Here is a 20,645-nt window from a genome sequence, read left to right as displayed (position 1 = left end):
GCAAATGCGTGGGTAATTGGGTATATACTGTACCATATCCTGTCCTAGAGGTGGCAGGGCATCCACCTCATCCAGGTCCACCTGAGCTTGTTGAACAGCCTGCATGCTGGTGTTGATGGTTCCCATCAGAGCCTGCTGGGCCGAACTCTGTACACACACGCACACACATACACACTTTGAGACAGGCTGCTCCAGACTGTCTCTGCAGGTGTTCTTTCTAAAGAAAACATTCCAGCAATTAGGATACCTCGAGAGGAGAGGGAACTAATTAGCCTAATCACCTGGTGTACCACCTTCTTACCAAACACGTGATTATGGACCTCTAGCCCAGTGGTTCTCAAACATTTTTAATATCAAAGACCCTCAGTTTGATATGCATCAGGTCACAGACCTTCATTTTGAGTCTCTCTCTCTCTCTCTCTCTCTCTCCCTCTCTCTCTCTAATTAGAGTGTACAGATGGAACCAAATGGATTTGTAAGGGCCCTAACTATCAATCATGTAGCTGGGGACCCCCTGGAAACCCTTCAAGGACCAGTGCTGTACCCTATACCAGTGGTTCTCAAAGTGAGGTCTGGGGTCCCCCAGGGGTTCTTCCCCAGCAAAAGTAGTTAACATAGCATCACAATCATTTTTACCGCCTTATCCATTAAAAAAACAACAACTGACCAGCGGGGGCATGTGTCCGCGGTGCATCTGTCCCATGGTGATCTGCTGCTGGGCAGAAGGCATGGTTCCCACGCTGAGCGAGTCGGTGCCGATGGACCCGGAGCGGATGACGCCGGGCAGCGCCACGGAGCCATGCTCCACACGGCCCACACGGTTAAACTGCTGCTGCAGGATGGTCGACCTACACACACACACACACACACACACACACACACACACACACACACACACACACACACACACACACACACACACACACACACACACACACACACACACACACACACACACAGGTGTATAATGTCGAATAGTGGTTTTGATAGTGAGTAATATATTCTGTGGAATGTACGCACGCACACGCGTGCGGGAATGCATGATCCCCTGGCAGAGAAACTGACATTAACAGTGGCTTAAAGCCTGATTTATACTGTAACCTGTCGAAAAAATAGCAGCTCTGCTATTTTGGGCAGAAAAAGAGACATATAGTGTGTGGGTGTTTATTCAAGAGAGAAGCCCTAACACAACACAGAAAGCAAGCCCCTGTCCTACAGCAGCATCTCTGCTTCCAGGAAACAAAGCTTTGTTTTAGTGCCTTCCAGTGCGTACTGCAAGTTAGTGAGCTTGTAGATCTAAGTTTTTCCAAAATATTTTGGAAAAGAAAATGGAACAACTTGAGAAATGGGACATTGCATAATGACTACTTAAACTAGTAAAGAAAATGTAAAGAAATGAGAGCAAAATCAGAGGCCATCCACAGTTCCTGTGTGTTGGCCAGCATTCAAGACACTTGCCTCCAGTGCTGCACGACAACATCGATAAGATGTTTTAAATGCAACAAATACTCTCTCTGTCAGACGAGGGAAGCGATATCAACGGAGGCTAGAGCGGAAGAAAATGACTTCCTTTCCGTTCTGCAACAGGCGAGCAGCGCAGATAAATGGACTAATACTCATCTAATCAGGAAATGGTCCGATACGGCCCCTCGCTTTGTCCTCGAATAATTATTATCTCTCTGGAACAAGACCAGCTCAGGAAGCGGTTGTGTCAAGAGACAAGGGCCAGGGAGATGTATTAACTGTACTCTGCTGCAGTGCTTAAAGCTTCTATTAGTCCTATGTTAGTTTAACTGTACTCTGCTGCAGTGCTTAAAGCTTCTATTAGTCCTATGTTAGTTTAACTGTACTCTGCTGCAGTGCTTAAAGCTTCTATTAGTCCTATGTTAGTTTAACTGTACTCTGCTGCAGTGCTTAAAGCTTCTATTAGTCCTATGTTAGTTTAACTGTACTCTGCTGTACATGCACACGACCCACCCATCTGATCACACGGCAGCCATTTGGCCATTTGGCTGTAGTGTTAAAAGATTCAGAAAAGATTGCGTACCAGTGTGGTAGAGTGTTAAAACAATATAGTGTATACAATTGGGGTGGTTGTATGGTCTCCCTGCTCTTCGATTGAGACATTTAGATACTGTCTAGGTTGGACATGACCTTTGACACCATCCTGTTTCTGGTTTGACACAAAGTTTGACGTGAAGGTCAAAATTACATTTCTCCCCAGAGCAAGAAGGCAGGCTCTATTAACTCAGTGGTTAAAATGCCAGCACATTTAAGTAAATGCAGCAATACCAATCTGTCAAGTACTGCATTCAATCAAAATGTCACTTGAGCAAAAGCACAGAAGTATTGCATGCATGACAACAAGTAAGACGCGCAAACGCGGGAAGCGAACGCAGCTCGTGTGTGTGTGGTTGTGTGTGTGTGTGTGTGTGTGTGTGTGTGTGTGTGTGTGTGCTACAGCTGCCCCTGTGTGTGTGTGTGTGTGTGTGCTACAGCTGCGCCTTCTGGTGGTGGGCGGGTGGTGTAACAGCGGGACACACAGACATTCAGCCCTTGCTGTCATAGTAAGTGGCTCACTGCGTTCGCAATTATGCATTATTATTCATTATGCCAGTTCCATTTCAGTGATTTCATATTAGCAATGCATTATTAATGCGTTCATCACTAATCATCATTAATGTTGCAGTTGATAAAGGTGGGCTGATTTTAATGTATTTACATGCTGCTGGGTAGATTAATCTATAACTAGAAAAAGTGCCCTTCTGGGCACAGGTCTCCACCAGGATTTCTTCCTCAGCCTAGTGGGAATATGCGTGCACAGTTTCATCGCAATCGGACGCTGCGTTGAGGAGTTGTGGCGATTTGTACAAAGCGGGCTACTCCTGAAAACTGTAGGAGGCAATCGTGGCCAATCAGGATGGAATATGAGAAATCAAACAAACCTGTCTTGATCACATGACTATGGAGATCATGTGTACCGATTTGCGTGAAATTTGGATAAAATGTGAAGGAGTAATAATAGAAAATGTGTTTTACATATGTCGGCCTCCTGGTGGCGCTATAAAGAGCAGATGTGAAACATTCCAGGCAAAGGTTTTTCCTTGGCCTCTAGGGAGTTGGCATAGAAAGTTATCCACAGATCCGTGCAGTTAGAGGTAAAAACACTTTTCGGCCAGTTATAGCGCCACCTTGAGGCTGAGTTGAAATTGTTCATGTGGCATTTCGTCCTCGGCCTAGTGGGAATGTGGGTGCACAATTTCACGGAAATCACGCGATGTGTTCATGATTTGCAGCATTTTGTTTGAAACTGAGCACTCCTGTGAATTTTGGAAGCCAATCTTAACCAATCAGGATGGAGTCTGAGAAATCTGAAAGACCGGTTTCGTTGAATGGCTCTAGAGAGACTGTGTACCAATTTGCGTGATGTTTGGACAAAATCTGTAGGTGTACTGTGCAAAAACTTGTTTTGCACAAAGCGGCCTCCTGGTGGCGCTATAACAGGCCGTTCTGGAAAGTTTGGGGCAGAGGTTCATGGTTGGCATCCAGGGAGTGTGTGTGCAAAATTTGGCATCGACCGGGTTAACGGTGGCTGAGATTAGCTGTTCACGGACGGACACACGGACACACGGACACACGGACACACGGACACACGGACGGACGGAGTGCAAAACATACTCTCCCCACATGCCTTCGGCCTGGTGGAGACAATAATAATCTAGAGCATATGTTTTGCATTAATAATCTCAATCGAAAGTAACTAAAGTTGTCAATTAAATGTACATTTTCCTCTGAAAAGTAGTGGAGCAGATGTTCAAAAAAGTATTAAAACAATTGAAATACTCACAAAGTAAAGTAATAGTACATAACATTGAACTTAAATACTGTACTATACTATTACTTTGCACCACTGGTGCAGCGTCATAGAACCAAGGAAAGTGATCATGCTGTTGGTCAGAAACATCGTATCTCCATAATATTTCAACTTTGTATGTTTTTTTTTTCACCGCACTAAATGTTGTTGAAACAATAAGAAAAAAGGAACCGTTTTGGACATACAAGGTTTCCACCCGACAGCAATGATATTATGCACCGACAGTGACCTTATTAGATTGTCGCAGCAAAACACACCTGGGGAAATCTACTGGGCAAGGACAAAAGGCAGGGTGATAAACTTTGTTCTGCCTCTTGGCCAGTTCTTACAGGAAAGCAAGATATTTTGCTCTCAATGTAATTTCTACTGGTTAAACAAAACATTATTTATTTCTCAACAGATTCTGGCCTCAGCGTTGCTGAAAAGAACGTTGGGAATGTCGCAAGCGGTGCCAAGTAGCTACGCTTTTTATTTGCACATACATACAGATAATCTTTTTTTTGTCCGGGTATGTCTGAAAACCAGGAAGCAACCTACTTCTTAGGGGAGACGGATTCCTCCAGCATAGTGGATTCCTCATCACCTTCCAGGCCAAAGCGGTCCTTACTTTGCTTCTGCAGGACAGGAGAGAGAGGGAGCATGCATGTTTAGTCCAATCCACAAGCTCATGACACATCTGTTGTGAGTTGGTGATGTACAGTAATGTGTTTTTTTCCGTGATTTAAAACATTTTGAAACAGTCTTGAAAAATGAAGAATGCAAGAAAAAATGCTAAAGTTATGATGTTGAGCAAAAAATAGAATAGAGAATCCACTCAACCTAAAAGGATTCTGGGGTTTGCAGATCTGCTATTTTGGGTGTAGAGATCTGTCATAGAGGGTGGTAGTGGTGGTGGGGGGGGTTACGCAGACCAAGTACAAAGCCAAAGGTCAAGTTTACCAAGTATTGAGGGTTTAAGTGGTTAAACATTTGCTTAGAATAGTTTGAAGGGCCACCGCCGCAATGGAGGAATTTAGCACAGCTCCCGGTGTTATAACAGGACTGCGATTGGCCCCCGCGGGACAAATACTTTTCTTTGGGCCCCTAACCATCCTGGAATAACTTCACTGGTTGGTATGCCAATAACACGCTGAACAAATAACCATCAAAGAAAAACAGGGGTGTCCAGGTAGCCCCAGGGGTCCTTGATGGGGTTCGAAGAGGTCCCTGTAACTCACAGTGTCCAAATGTCGCCCACACGCTTTTATTGTGTCCGCAGTTTTGCGCACGACTGTTCTCGCCAAACCCGGCCAATGCATTTCAATGAGAATGCACAAAGAAATGTATATTTTTCATTATGGAGCGGAGGAAAATCAAGCGTCCGTGCGCTTATGTTATGCCTGCGTACCCGGGTTACTAGTGTTAAAGGTTTGTAACCAAAAATGGTAAAATGGAACCAAATGGACCCTCACGGGTCTGCAACTGACCCATAAGGGTCCAATTGGACGCCTGGTGGTCCGCTGAGAACCAGTGCTATATGACACCCCGTTTTCATATAGAAGTCTCAAAATAATTAAAGCCATACAGTACATAATAAGATCCAGCAGATAATGCGTGTGCAAAGTGACCGCCCAGCGCTGTGCTTCATTGTAGAGCGAAGCTGCACAGTTCCAACCACAGACACAATAAGTTCCCCAGGAAGGATATTGATTGGTTCCAAATCCAATTGTATTCACAGAAGAAATGGCTCCCTCACCTTCTTGAGGATGATGTCGATGTATCCAGCAATAAGCTGAGAGATCTGTTCACCCTCAGTGGTCTGCACCGAATAGTAGCTCTCCTGGTACTCCCCAAAGTCCTACACGCACACGCACACGCACACACACACACACACACACACACACACACACACACACACACACACACACACACACACACACACACACACACACACACACACACACACACACTACAATTCATGGTGGGTTGAAGGGCTTGATACACTTGGTATGTCGCACCTCGGAAATAAGTGATCTACAAGCTCACAACGAGTCACAGCACGGCGTGATGTGCCTTGTAGATCTGCTATTTTTGGTGTGCAACACCGGCACACAAGTATAAATTCCCCCACAATAGTTAGTTATACTGTAGGACAAGGAACCACTGCAGTGACAAGCCTGGGTTTTCCGCAGAGGATTTAGTGGAAGGATTAATGTGAACTACTGTTTCACACACTACATACTCTTTTGGGTGACGTCACACCACTGCAGCAGACAGTTGTGGCAAAATAATCTAATAACCGTTACGAGAAGGCAGACTTTATGTCGAAGACAGCGCAGGGAAGCGAGAACTCCAGAGACTGAACATTTTACTACTGTATGTCCACTGTGTGCACATAATGCATGCATCGCACATCGTGTCCTAGGAATCAGCGAACTGACAGTGGCTGAAAATTGCAGCCCCCTCCAAAAAATATGCATATACAGTATGTTTGAATAACCGAATCAACTCTATTCATATATTTCAAACGGGGGAGTCGGCGAGAGGCATATGTCTAAACTTCAAAGCGTTCGGTCGAGTCAACGTGGAAGAAAAAAGGACGAGGGGATTAAGAGAGAGAGGATTAATTCAATAGAAGGCCGGTGAAGACAGCAGGTGTACCTGATCTACAAGATTAAATTAATTCAATAGAAGGCCGGTGAAGACAGCATGTGTACCTGATCTCCAAGATTAAATCCCCTGTTGCACATTGACGGCGGGTGTCGACACAAAGGAGAGTTATTGACGAACCAGACAAAGGAGTCTGTTCAATAGCTGAAGTGTGCAAGAGAGTGACTAAAGAGATGTTTATGTTGTTGTTGTTTATGAGTTATGATGACCATTGTGGAAAAGTTGAATTGCTGCAACTAATGTGCTACTCCAGCTAGTCCACAAACATATATATTGGTACTGTAGGCTATGAATATGAGGATTTAAAGATGCTTCTGGTTCTGATTGAGACTTAACTTATAAAGGGAATTCACCTTTCCGAGTTCTGCAGCATTAATAATTGTGTCTTGCCTGACTCCAGTCCCTGAATCGCTAGGCACACAGATTAAAACATTCTATATGATTCAAGGATTTGGTGTTGCTGTCGTTCTTCTCAGTTGGAATTCAGCTAATTCAGCTCCTTTGAAGTCGACGATGGAAGTCATGATTTTTCAGATTTTTCGGAAATACAAGTACCGGTACATTTCGGAGAGCTCTCGGTTTAATATCATACAGTGCTCCTCACATCAGTAAATGTACAAACGGTCAGTGTGGATATACTCATCTACTAAAACTGCCATTTTCATCTTTAAAAATGAATTAAATTCATGTCTAAACATAATTATTAGCCGTTTTGTTTCATGCATAAGGATACTGTACCCCTGGATGTGTACGAAACTATAGCTGCAACCTGTAACCATCACATTGCAATGTAAATCAGCATTGTGGTAAGGTTAGAATTGTTGAGAATTTGGCGATTTATCAAATTCTGTGACTGGTTTGTGATTGTTCGAGGGATTAACTAATCTCTCAATAACATATTCCGAGCTGCTCTACTGAATCTGTCGGCAGGGGCTTTGAGAACGTGTGTACATTGGGGATTAGTGGAATGAAAACATAAGCGCCCCACAGGAAGATGAGGCCAACATCTTATCATCCACATTATAGTGGGCCCAGTCAGGCAAATTCAAGAAAACAAACAGTGGAGGGCTGTTTTTTCCTTTATTTTTTGACGATGGGTTCCCAGATTGGGGATTAACTAATCACTGTGCCCATCTCAGAAAACAGAAAACAACAACAGACAGGAGTGTCATGTTCACTTGTGTTAACCTTGTATCTTCAGGTTTATACTTTTTATTGATTTATTTTTCACAGGATTAATGCCCTACTTCGTCGTACAATATAGTCTCAATAACGACAATATTCTTGATCTTTGTATTTGTCTGTGCGTTGCTGTCTGCTGTGTGTAGGAGGCAGTCTCTTACCAGAGTGAAGCTCTTGGGCGAAGCAGCCCACCTCTTGACGGTGGTCAGCGGCCACTCCTGGACGACGTCTTTGGTCTTCTCCTCCACCCTCATCACTGACTCTTTGGTTATCCCCAGAAGACGAAGCACCAGTTTATTTTTACTCTTCATTTTCTCCTGCGCAACACAAACACAATGATCTTTAGTCTGGCAGAAAGGCAAGTTGGCCCGGCCCCTGACACACCCAAGCACCCACTGCAGCGGGCGCAGTACACAGTGACATCGTCAGTGTTCATTTAGCGCAATGCCTTTTGACTTGCGTAAAGCTCACCACTTACAGAAATCAAATTATGAAATGTTAAAACAATAGCACCAAAAATGTGTTTCAAAGGAGAAACAAACCAATCCAGTCTCAATTTCTATAAAAGTCGATTTTGTTTTTGACAATTGAAAACATGACATATGACATGAGTAATGTACCGTATGGGTATGTACCGTTATTTTCCACTGTAGGCTTATCCCATAATAGCACACTAGATTGGTTTTCTCTTAAACAGTTGAACATGAGTTCATGGCCACTACAACAGCACAACAAATGAATAGCAGCAACTCCAGCAATAAAGACGGGAGGAAAAACGACAGCCCTTACAGCGTGGGGAAAAGGGTGAATTCCTGCTGTAGGTTTAGTCATCTCAAGCCTGAGTTGTACCTTGTTTGTTGTGCGAACGGATTGCTCGCCGGAAATAGCTGATCTACAAGCTCACATCATGTTGCGATACGATCATGCAACACGTTGTGAGCTTGTAGATCTTGTATTATCGTGTCTAATCAAGGTGAAAGAGACATCTTTCCCCATTAACAGTACAGGAATAGAGCACGCGCGCACACACTCACACCTCACATCATCTTCTCCCTTCCATCTGCAGCTGCCTTGTGACTGACACCTCATGATGTGATGAAGTGTGAGTAGGAGGAGCACAGAGATGGACATTAGCAAGGAGGAAGAGACACACACACATGCACACACACTCTTATCCAGAGTCCCTTACAAGTGCCAGATCAGAATAGGCAGTGTAAGCCAGTGGTTACTTAATATAGTATCACGATAATTTTAACCACTTTATCCATTTACTGTATATGTTGGCTATTAACAAAATAGCAGATGCAAAAGCTCACAGTGCGTCACTTTGTGCCATGCTGCAAGCTTACATAGGCTATTTATTCTAAATGTTTAGAAAAATATCGAAAATGTTTGTTGTTTGTTTATTCTTTTGTTTAACATAACTACTTCTCTCCCCAGTGTTCAACAATGATGGTTTGCTTTTGGACAATCGTCCTATTCGTTTTCCCAGATGGAGCTCCAAGGGGATTCATACTTTGGGTGATTTATTTGATGTTAATGGTTTGCGTTCTTTCCAGAATTTATGTGATATTTTTAACTTGCCTGGTAACTCTTTTTTTTTCTATTTACAATTGAGAACTGCCATGAGGACATATGGGGTTCCATGGCAGACCCCCCTTGCAATGCACCCTTTGCATAGACTTATCTGTGATGTTAGGTCAAGAGGTTTTGTTTCCATATTGTATGATTATTTATTAGAATCTAGTTATGGGACCTTGCTTGTCGATACTGTATGGAGGAATGACATACCAAATCTAGATCCAGATTGGAGCTGGGATACAGTGTGGTTTAATGTTGTGCTGTCTTCTAGGAATCCTGATCATCAACAAATTCATCTAAATTTTGTTCATCGGACGTACTTGACCCCCCGTAGATTGTGTGCTATGCGGATTTTAAATAATCACAACTGCACTTTCTGCACTCCGAACACCATAGGTACATTCTTTCATATGGTGTGGGAGTGTCCGAGTGTCCTCACATTTTGGAATTTGGTTGCTGCTAATCTTTCAATTATTCTACTAATTAACATTACACCTTCCCCATCTCTATTCTTATTAAACGATGTATCCCAATTGCCATTAATTAATACCCGTATTCGTGTCTTCTTTGCTGGCATAACGGCCGCAAAGAAGATGGTTGCGTCGCACTGGAAACCACCTCATACATTGACGTTTCGTCAATGGGCTTTGACCTTTCTAGATATCATCTATATGGAATTGTCTACAGCAAGATTGCACGGAGCGAAAGAAGAAAACATTGATATTTGGTCTGATATTGCAGATAGATTTAGTCATTATTTATTTATTTTTCCCTATTGCACAGTGGTAGGAGTCCTGACAATTTGTGACATCTTTGGTCCCGGGGGGAGGGGTGGGTGGGATTGTTTGTTTGTTGTTTGTTTCTGTGTTCCTTTCTTTTGCTGTTATGTGTTATTTTTATGTGTTTTGTTTTCTTTATTTCATTCATGATGTTAACTTGTTCTATTGTGATTTTTTGTCTAAAATAAAAAACATTTGATAACAAAAAACATAACTACTTCTCTTCTGGGGGTCCCTAAACCTTTTCAGGTGGGGGAGTCCGCTGTCAAACCGCTGGTTTGTGAACACCAGATTAACAAAAAAAGAAAAAAAAGACAACAGAAAAACATTACAACTACAACCCATTCCCAATGTCAATAATTGGCAATCAGATGGTTTCTCAACACTAGTTTCTTGCACAGCATTGTTGGGGTGACAGGCGCGTAGGAGGACATTGTGAGTGTGCGTGTGAGCATGTGTGTGTGTGTGTGTGTGTGTGTGTGTGTGTGTGTGTGTGTGTGTGTGTGTGTGTGTGTGTGTGTGTGTGTGTGTGTGTGTGTGTGTGTGTGTGTGTGCATGCACGTATGGACCGGTGATTGTGCTGAGATCTTACTACACACACAAACCATCTCTTGGCTTGCATTTAAGTGCTGTTGGAGACAGCCTATAACCAGCACTGATAGAATATTCAGAGCGAGATGAATACGACCGACACCACAGCTTCTGTTTTCACCCCGTCAGCACCTCTCATCTTTGTCTCCTCGCTTTCCCTTCAGCGTTTGTTCTCTCTCCCTCTCTCTCTCTCTCTGATGGGTACAAGATGGCGACAAGGGGACATGGCAGGTGCAGACTGTGACACAAGCGATTCCCACATGGTTTTACACCATGTGTTCACATTCTACCTTCACACCCCTATATACAGTACAGTACTGTGTCAACACGTTCCCATTCCTGCTCGACATGGTTTGACACTTATAGCTTGTTTGACACGGGTAGCTTAAGTGTCACTTACTCAATGCGCAGTTCTCACATTAAAAAGGAGCACTCCTCAATAATGTGCATTTAAAGATGGTACCCTTTCTGTCTACTCATTGTCTCATTGGTGGGCAGTTCAGAAACCTGCCTACCAGTGACATCATCGTTGGGGTTTCCCCCGATAATAGAAACTACTCACGTTTCCTAGAAAGTTAATTATGGCAGGTTAAAGGGACACTTCACCCTTTTTTGCTAAATAATATATGTTAATGATATATGTATATGATAATCCATGGATAAACCATACGTTAACTGTGTGGCAAAAGGTTGTGAGAGATGAGATGTGAGATGTGGTTTAACATTTTTTTTGAAACTTTTCAGATGGTGTGCCTTCGATACAGATTTTGCCCCAAATAGAGGTGACATTAGATTTAAGTCATGGATAGAGAAAGGTGTCACAACTTATATGTCATTTATACAAAGAAGTGAAGTCGATAGTTTCAGATCAATACAAGTCAAACATGGTTTCGAACAGGCTGACTTTTACAGATATCTCCAGGTGCGTCACTATATCAATCAAGAATGTAAACTCAGAGAGTTTTCTGCAGTTGAATCAGAGTTCTATTCCATATTGAAGTCAGCTCTCACAGTGGAGCCAAGTAAATCCATCTCTGAGTTATATGGCGCCATTTCAGATGCTAAAAATGAAAGCACGTTGTACATCAAAGAGAGATGGGAGAGGGATGCAGGAATTGAACTCTCTGAGGAAGTGTGGGAAGGGATCTGGGAGTTCCAGTCTACCTCAACTTGTTCTATGGACTGGAGAGAGCATTGTTGGAAAAATATTATTCGATATTTTAAGACCCCGTATCAGGGAAAATACAAAGGGGATGATAGGCCGTGCTGGAGGCAGTGTGGGGCAAAGAAAGCCAACCACTTCCACATTTTCTGGGGGTGCCCCAAGTTGGGGGTGTTTTGGAACAATATTCACAAATCACTGTGTTCAGTATTTAATACTCCAATACCTTTTAACTTCACAACCTTGTACCTGGGCCACATTGAATGTCTTAACCAGTTGAGATACACAAAGCTACTGCAGGTGCTCTTGGCAGCCAGCAAAAAGTCAATAACAAGAAGATGGCTATCCCCAATCACACCCACAATGGACGATTGGCATGGAATAGTCCTGGATATTTTAAAAATGGAAAAATTAACATACATGTTAAGAACTAGATTAGACAATTTCTACCAAATTTGGACAATTTGCACATTGCCCCTCTGAGAGCGGACTTTGTGTGATCTCACTGGTCGTTTGCCTGCTTTACGATTGTAGAAAATGTTTAAGACACCTCTCTTTCTCTCATGGTCGAAGACCAAAGCTGTATTGTTTTTGTCCCCCTCAGCAATAGTGTATATACTTTTGTTGTTTTTGTTGGTTGTTGTTTTTTTGTCTGTCTTTTTCTGCCCACTCTTTTCTTTTTGTCCTCCTGAAATGTTACAATCCGAAGTGATATTGCCCTGTTTGTCCCTGTCTAAGTGTGGACTGATGTCATATGAAAAAGGACTATACAGAGACATTGGAGTTTTGGAGCCACATGGAGGGGGGATGAGGGAGGGAAGAGGGGTGAAAAAAAAAAAAAAAGTCTTGGGAATTGCTCGTGTGTCATATGTGAAAATGCTATCTGTAATGTACTGCTCTTTCCAAATAAAACAAATATTATAAAAAAAAGGACCACCCATCCACAGTAGAGAATGACAGGGATGAGGAGTCAACACAACCCCACAGGTTGTGAGAGTGGTTTAGTGTACACCATGTTTGTAATTGATGACCAAACAGGCAGCGATAGCCACAGCTGCAGTGTGGGCCCAGTTCAGCAGTCATTTGACCAAAAAGTACACCGTTGGTGATTGATTGATTGATATTTCGCACTGCAAAAATAGACGATCTACAGGCTCACAAGGTGTTGCACGACTCGCACCGCGGCGGGCTCTGAGCTATCAGATCGGCAATTTCCCCTATGCAACAAATTATAATGCTGTATAATTTAAACCGATGATGGACATGACTAGATCATGTAGACACCTGCGTATTTTGGGTCATTTAGTATGCTGTTAATTTCTTGCCCCACCTTCGCTCTGTGGCCACAAATGCTGTTCACAACAAGACAGCAATGATCTGGCACAGAAAACAGCTTGGCACTGTCATCCTTCAACACGTGGAGCTCAAGCAACCCGTTGCCAGGAAGTAGTCTAATGTTTCTGTCAAAGCTCTGCAGCTGACAGAGGCTATCTGAGGTGACAATGGGCGGGGGGGAAAATGAAAAAGAAAAGATGCCGTCGTCGACAACTCCACAAACAGAAACACACACTCTCCAGTGGAGATGCACCTGGCTGCTGCCAGGAGGCTGGTGCTGATGGCAGCTAGCCATGAGCACCACCAGCCTGTTAGCAGTGTGATTACATTGCAGAAACATCTTAACATATTTCTACTTTTTATATATATTTAACTTAATGCCCATCATACTACAGTGTCACACTAAAATAGTAAATATAACCAATCTACAGCTATTTTTAAATCTGAATTCTGAAAAATAACAGTTTTGGACATAAGGTTTCCACCAGACAGCAACTATATTTATGGTAATACTCATTACTCATGGCCTTGGTTCACCCTCCATCTCCCAACATCCCTCACTCCTAGTGCTCTCCACTCTTCTTTATACTGTGTGCCTTGATCACAACACTTTTTTATACTGTATACTGTATAGTGCAACATTAATGAACGTGCAATAAAGCATCTTTCGTATAATACTTTATCTGTACGTTTTATTCTGACCATCTTGCGGTCTGCCTCTGCACTAAGGTACGGTAAGAGTATACTGTGAAAGATTACAATTGATATTGGACCTGCCCCCGCACGGAAAAGGTTTGAAGGAAAATTCGAAGCAGTTATATTGTAAACTAGAGGTCTGGGCCGCTACTCGGCTCTCACATTCCCTCAAACATTTCTGTTGTGTCTGACATCAGTACACGATGACAATCTCCATATATGTGCATTTGGTTTATGTTGTGTCTGACATCAGTGCATGTTGATTGTATGGGACTGTGTGCATTGGACTGTATGTAGAGTATATGTGCATTGCTGTATGTGCATTGGACTTCATGTAACTACAATTATGTATTATGTGCATTTATGGTTGACAGGGCCCGGATCTCGGTATCCACAAAGAAACGGTATGGCCCTTATGTGGACCTAGGACTTAAACATAGTCACCAAGTGGACCTGTAAAGGGTTCCATTTGTACACTTTTCTTTTCCTTACGGCTTTTCCCTTCAGGGGTCGCCACAGCGAATCATCACCCTGTCCTCTGCCTCCTCTTCTCTCACACCAACTAACTGCATGTCCTCTTTCACTACATCCGTTTGTACACTATTAGACTTAAAGAGTCAGGATTTTACTGTGTATTTAGAATATGCCAAAACAAAACAGGTGCATTATTCCGTGTGCATATCATTCTTTTATTATTATTTCACTTCAAGCCCAGAACAGATTATTTTTTTCTTATTTGACATCTGTTTCATCTTTTCATGAGAGTTAGGAATGCTTGCAGTATGAGATGAGGGTCAACAGGCGCCTGGGATCTGGGAAGTAACTAAATGCATTTACTCAAGTACTGCACTAAAATACAACTTTATTCACACTATATGTAAAATTGTCCATTCATTGTCAATGGGAATTTAATGTTTGTGTAAAACGAAAATCTACACTAATAGCTGAATATAGGATAAAATAAAGCACACTCGTTTGAACTGAGGGGCGATCTTATCATCATATACTGTACATCATCACATTCCGGCCAATTACAATTGGCGTCTTCACTTTTCTGACATTCCGCCCAATCACAAATGGCATGTTTACTTTTCTGCCCTCACTTTTTATCCTCAATACGTACTTTGCTCAGCCAATCAAATCATCTCAATTCCGTGCTCAGCCAATCAAATCATTGCTATTATTCACACAAACACACAAAGCTGGGCATAGGAGGAAAGGACTCATTCCACCACTGCCTACACTAAATGCAGTATAATTGAGAGCTGCCCGTGTTAAAGCCTTACTAGAACCGGCCAATTTCCGCAACCTGCCGGCTACAGCGCCTTCACACTTAAATGTCTTTAGCAACATTGGAATAGAATGAAATGAGTTTCCCCTTTGAACAAAGACATCTGCTGTCTGCTGTTGGTCTGAGGAAGAGCGACCAGGCCAAAATGAGTCTGTTGATTTTCTCCCAGGGGTAATTAAATCAATGAAAATTATTTTAAATATAAAAAAGGACATAACAGTGCTGGCTGTTTTCTTGTTTCATTGTACTGTTGGGACTTTAGTTTTAGTTAGTTGTACAAGTGCAATAATTAGTAAGGACAACTTTTCAACCAAGGTTCAAGTTTTAGGTTGTGTTAATTTTCTTCCTTTAGTTTCATCATTCTAACCCGACTCCGCCAGATTAGGGGCATTCGAACATGGGGCTAAATATATATATATTTTTTACACAATTCTATACCGATTTATTTGTTTTTTATTTACTATAGTCCTACTAGACCCCAGGAAATTACATCTGGCCACAAAAGATCACAGGATCTACTGAATGTGAAGGGGGTACTTTGGCTGCCTGCCATACTGTGTTATATGGCTCAACATGTCAGTTTGTCACCCCCTTCACATTCAGTAGATCCTGTGATCTTTTGTGGCGAGATGTAATTTCCTGGGGTCTAGTAGGACTATAGTCAATAATTAAAAAGAAATCGCTATAAAATTGTGTAAAAAAAAAATACATATTTAGCCCCATGTTCGAATGCCCCGCCCCCCTGTAAAACATTGCTGAAATCGCTAAAACTAAAGAAAGCAGCAAATGAAATGAAATTGTCCTATTTAAGTTTCATGAATTGACTCGTTTTTTTGTTTTTTTAGCTCCTTTAAGTTTTATAGGTTATTTTTTTCAGGTAAAGCAAAGCCTTGATTTATAGAAGGTGATAAAGGTAGAATGAAAGAATGCATGATGATACTGTGAAATGTACATTTTAGTTTAGCTCGTTTTAGATTTTATTCAGTTTTATTTTAACCACTTAAACCCTATGTATTGGTACTTGATCGTCTCTTTGCAAAAAATATCCGATCTACAAGCTCTGAACGTATAGATCGGCAATTTTCGCAGTACGGTCTCCCCAGAACCGGGATGTTAGGATTCATGTGGTTAAACTTTAGTTTTTATTTTAGTTTCAGTTAACAAAATGATTGTTTGCATTTTAGTTTTAGTATAATAACCCTGCAGTCAGTGGGGAAATATTAATCAGGTCGGTCATCATATCGATATCGGCACTCTTTGCCTGTGTAACAACAGGTAAACTCTACTGGAAAGTAGCACTGCAATATATCGGTATCCCTCAATTTCTGCCTTTATTGATAGGTTGAAAGTGAAATGAAAGCCTGGGTATCGAGGCTAGGTTGAAAGTAATTTGAAAGGAAATGGGGAGAGAGATGGGGGGGAAGACACTCGGCAAAGGCTGTCGGGATCGGGAGTCGAACCCGCGGCACTCCTTCAGGCTGACTCTGCAGCCTAGGTGCCCAGATGGTTGAGCTAACCGTCCAGGCCGGTATCCGTCAATTTTACCATACAAATAATCAGTAATCAGACATCGGCCACAATCTCCACATTGTGCATGCTTACTAGAGATGTAGAGCTGCTTACCTTAACCAGGAAGAATGAGACTCCGTACGTCCTCAGAGACCTGGCCAGTTTGACATACATCACTTTAGCCTCGATCTCTGTCATCTCTCCACACATTTTATGTTCCTGGGGGGGGGGGGGGGGGATAACAGAAATATTATACTGTACCTACACAACAAAACCCTCAGTGTGCATTGAAAGCCACTTAATGATTATACAGCAAAAATACCAGATCTATAAGCTCACAACGTGAAATTAAGCATACAAGCTCTATAATGCCAAAAAGGGATGCCAGGTTTAATTTAGTACAGCTAAAACATTTACCCAAATGAGTAGATTTTAATTCCCAGGGTTATACATCAACAGAGACACTGATAATTGTACTGTGTGACGGAGATTATTGCTGGGGGAAAAAATAAATAATAATAATAATTATTATTATTATTATTATGCTTAATTGTCTCCACCAGGCCGAAGGCATAGGGAGAGAGTGTGTGTCGGACTAACCCCGGAATAGCAATGGGTGGACTTCCAGGCACATGCATGAGAACAACTACAGAGAGTGCTTTAACACCAAGCAACAGTGCAAGACTAAGAACTTTGTTTCCTATGGTGATCCAGCCTAGGAAATACCCACGGACTGGTTGTCGGAAGGGTTTCGACAACCTGGGATGCTCGCCCCAAAGACAAGGCATGCAAGGCTGGCAAAGTGTGCCATCTCTGCTGCCCTTTATGGCGGAGCTGCCACTGCTTGTGCCCAAGGAGTGCCAAGTGACATGTGTATTATATCATGAGGACATATCCATGAGTTTGTGCATGTAACCTTTACTGCACCTAGAATATTTGTGTTCCTGTATGCTTTCCCTGTGTGTGGACATAAATAAATTGTTAAACTGTGTGTGTTTGTGTCCGTCCGTGTACAGCGTGTACCATTAACCCGGTCGATGCCACATTTTGCACACACACACACACACAAATCGTTACACACTATCTCTATAGTCATGTGTTCAAGACAGATCTGTCCGACACTTCATATTCCATCCTAATTGGCAAACTTTTGCAGGATTGGCCCGTTTTGAACAAAAAGCCTCAAATCATGAACGCAGTGTGCAATTTACGTGAAATCTCTCACAGACTTTCCTACTAGGCTGAGGAATATATCCCACCCTTTTCACATTGGCCTGTTATAGCGCCACCAACAGGTGGATTTTTGCTAAACACATTTGGCCTATTATAGCGCCACCAGGAGGCCACAACTTGACATGCCCTGGTGGAGACCTGTGCACAGAGGGGCACTTTATCTACAGTAGTTCCTTCTTAAATCCCACCTGGAAGATTTTCTTTTCGGCTTTCTGCTTGATGTACTCTTTAGGAAGAAACTCCTTCAGGCTAAAGGAGAAATTGAATGCAGGTAGAGGTTAGAGGTAGAGGTTTATTCATACATAAAATCATATGGTCCCTGAGTTTTCTATCACAAGCGTACAAACTCAAAACAAACAGTCACAGAGTGTGATAAAGCTGTGGCTTCCCTGTGCAATCTGGAGCTATCCATAGCAAGTTAGTTCGGATAAAAATAGACTAGAAGCTTGTAGATTGTCTATTTTCGTTGTTTGAAAAATAAAAATCACACTCATGTGAAGTGGAGGGGCCTTTTGTGAAGATGCATTTATATTGACCCACATGCCGCCTGACAGTTTGTACGGAACAACATTCATCCATAGACCTGGTCACACACATGACGACACAGGCGGACCACACAAAGCCAGACATTGGAGGGGTAGCACCCCTCAAAAAGAGACAGAAAGAAAAGAGACTCCCCCCTCAAAAAAAAAGAAATGTTTCAATACATGGCTTTTGAAGATTACGTCTGTTATGACAGCCAAGTCTAAGGAATTTAATGTTTGTTCAGGTCACTTAAGACGTAAATCGTTTGCCAAGTCTAAGTATATAGAGTTTAATGTTTGTTTAGAGCAGTAATGCGCCCCTCCCTTCACACGAGTGTGATTTTGAATAATTATATAATCAAATCAAATGTATTAGTTCAGTTGACTGTTGCGCAGCACCCCTAGTGAAATGTGCTCTGTAGAAGTGTGTTTGATTGGCAGGTGCTTACTCTAGGAATCCAGGCTTGTGTTTGTGCTCTATGTGTGGCCCGAACTGGATCTGTGCCTGGATGCCTCCGAACTCACCCGCCTTGTCAAACGACACGGGGTGAGAGCCGTTCAGGATGTCATCCCGGGCCTGAAACACAAAGGGAAAGACAGGCTTTCATTAGTATGTGGGGAAAGAAATAGTTGCATTCATATACTGTATACTACAGCACCTCCTCTCCTCCACTCCCCTGCGTTCCGACACACAAACACATGTACACTCTTCTATCAATATGCTGATGAAGTATTGACATTCACATATCATGTCCGGTAAATAAACAGCAGCTAAATTACTTCCTGTGAAATGATGTTCTATGGCATTTCCCTCCATTCAATAACATCACCTTCATTATAGTGCACTCACCGTTCTCTCTCTCTCTTTCTCTCTCTCTCTCTCTCTGATTGCCTGTCCAAGCTGGAGACACCATGGAGACAGTAGATGCCCCTCATTCAGAACACTGTCGTAAAATGTGTAAGCCACATCGCCAGGGCCACAGATAGACTGAGGACAACGCAACACCACTCCAGTTGCCCTGGCTAATCTCACTACTCTCCAGCCTCCCCTCATTTGAGTACGAGATACTTAACCGCTTCACTTGGGTTATTGGACAAATTTTCTACTTAGAAAACGCAATGAACCAGTTTCCTACTGACAGGAACCATGGCCTCGGTGAGGTTGTGGGCAAAAGATGAACCCATTACTTTGACTGGTGTCTGCAAAAATGTAATGATGCTCTTTCCTCTGACTGCAGACATTAAAAGCACTGTAATCTCTTTCAAGCAGGTGGGAATCGAATATGGGACTCGCTTTATTGTTTATTCGGATCCCCATTAGCTACTACCTTATCACCAGCTACTCTTCCTGGGGTCCACACAGCTGACCAAGGCATTTGCACCCATGTGGTTCGTGCCCTAACCACTTGGCTATCAGGTCACTCTGAACGTACTGTAATCCCAACCTTATGATAGAGGCACAAATTCTTGTACAGTACATTGGGGTAATTTTCACCCGGTGTAAATTGCCTAAGCTGTAATCCTGGGCGCTACTCTCTCTCTCTGCCAACCTGGGGAGAGCGCTGAACTGAGCTCATGCTTCCTTCAATGCATGAGTGAGCAGGCTGCTTCCTATCACCTGACAGGGGGGAGTTTCACCGGTAGGATGTAGCGTGTGGAAGGAACACGTTATTCCAACTGTAGTTCCTTTCATGCACCCCGAGTCCCGACTGACCAGGGGGAGGCAGTACAGAGACCAGGATTACTGCATGGTTTTGTGAGGAGGAGAGGAGAACATTTCCACACAGAAAGGCCCTTTCGCCAACCCCAGCGGAGAGAAAACACGCCCCCCAGCGTCCACAGCGTGTCCCGCAGGAATCAGACCTTCTAGCTGTGAGGCGACATCTCTACCGACCTCACCACCATGCCCCTTAGACTAGACTATCTTAATTAAATATTTGACACAGCAGTAGTGCTATTTTCTTGCTTAAGAAATGCTGGCGCAAGGCCAGGGAGTCATGCAGTCAAATCTCTGTGAACCAGTTAATTGAAAGCGGACTCCTATCTGGCCACCCATCACTCACAGCTAGGTAGAAAGGAGGGCAGGACCCTGGCTGGAAAATGAAAGTGCTGCTTTTATCCCCAGGAGACCAGGGAGCCAGGGGCGTGTGTTACTAGGAACACCCTCCATATTAATAGGGAGAGACCAGGGAGCCAGGGGCGTGTGTTACTAGGAACACCCTCCATATTAATAGGGAGA

At 42.9% G+C, this 20,645-nt stretch overlaps 1 protein-coding gene across 3 annotated transcripts in view; it reads right to left on the bottom strand.

The window, feature by feature from the left end:
* tln2a (talin 2a) overlaps positions 1-20,645 on the bottom strand; it is a 182,932-nt gene that overhangs the window by 78,549 nt on the left and 83,738 nt on the right. For all 3 annotated transcript variants that reach the window (XM_083759576.1, XM_083759577.1, XM_083759578.1), the window contains exons 8-15: positions 18,856-18,983; positions 18,071-18,131; positions 16,764-16,868; positions 7,867-8,022; positions 5,610-5,711; positions 4,412-4,488; positions 668-848; positions 34-147 (exon numbers count right to left, since the gene is read on the bottom strand). In XM_083759576.1, coding sequence (XP_083615702.1) covers positions 34-147; positions 668-848; positions 4,412-4,488; positions 5,610-5,711; positions 7,867-8,022; positions 16,764-16,868; positions 18,071-18,131; positions 18,856-18,983 — 924 coding nt within the window. The remainder of the gene's footprint in view (positions 1-33; positions 148-667; positions 849-4,411; positions 4,489-5,609; positions 5,712-7,866; positions 8,023-16,763; positions 16,869-18,070; positions 18,132-18,855; positions 18,984-20,645) is intronic.

This window comes from Protomyctophum parallelum, assembly GCF_964188405.1.
Source record: "Protomyctophum parallelum genome assembly, chromosome: 2".
Taxonomy (NCBI): domain Eukaryota; kingdom Metazoa; phylum Chordata; class Actinopteri; order Myctophiformes; family Myctophidae; genus Protomyctophum; species Protomyctophum parallelum.
The sequence above is the reverse complement of the archived record's forward strand: the minus strand, read 5'-3'. Positions and strand labels throughout refer to the sequence as shown.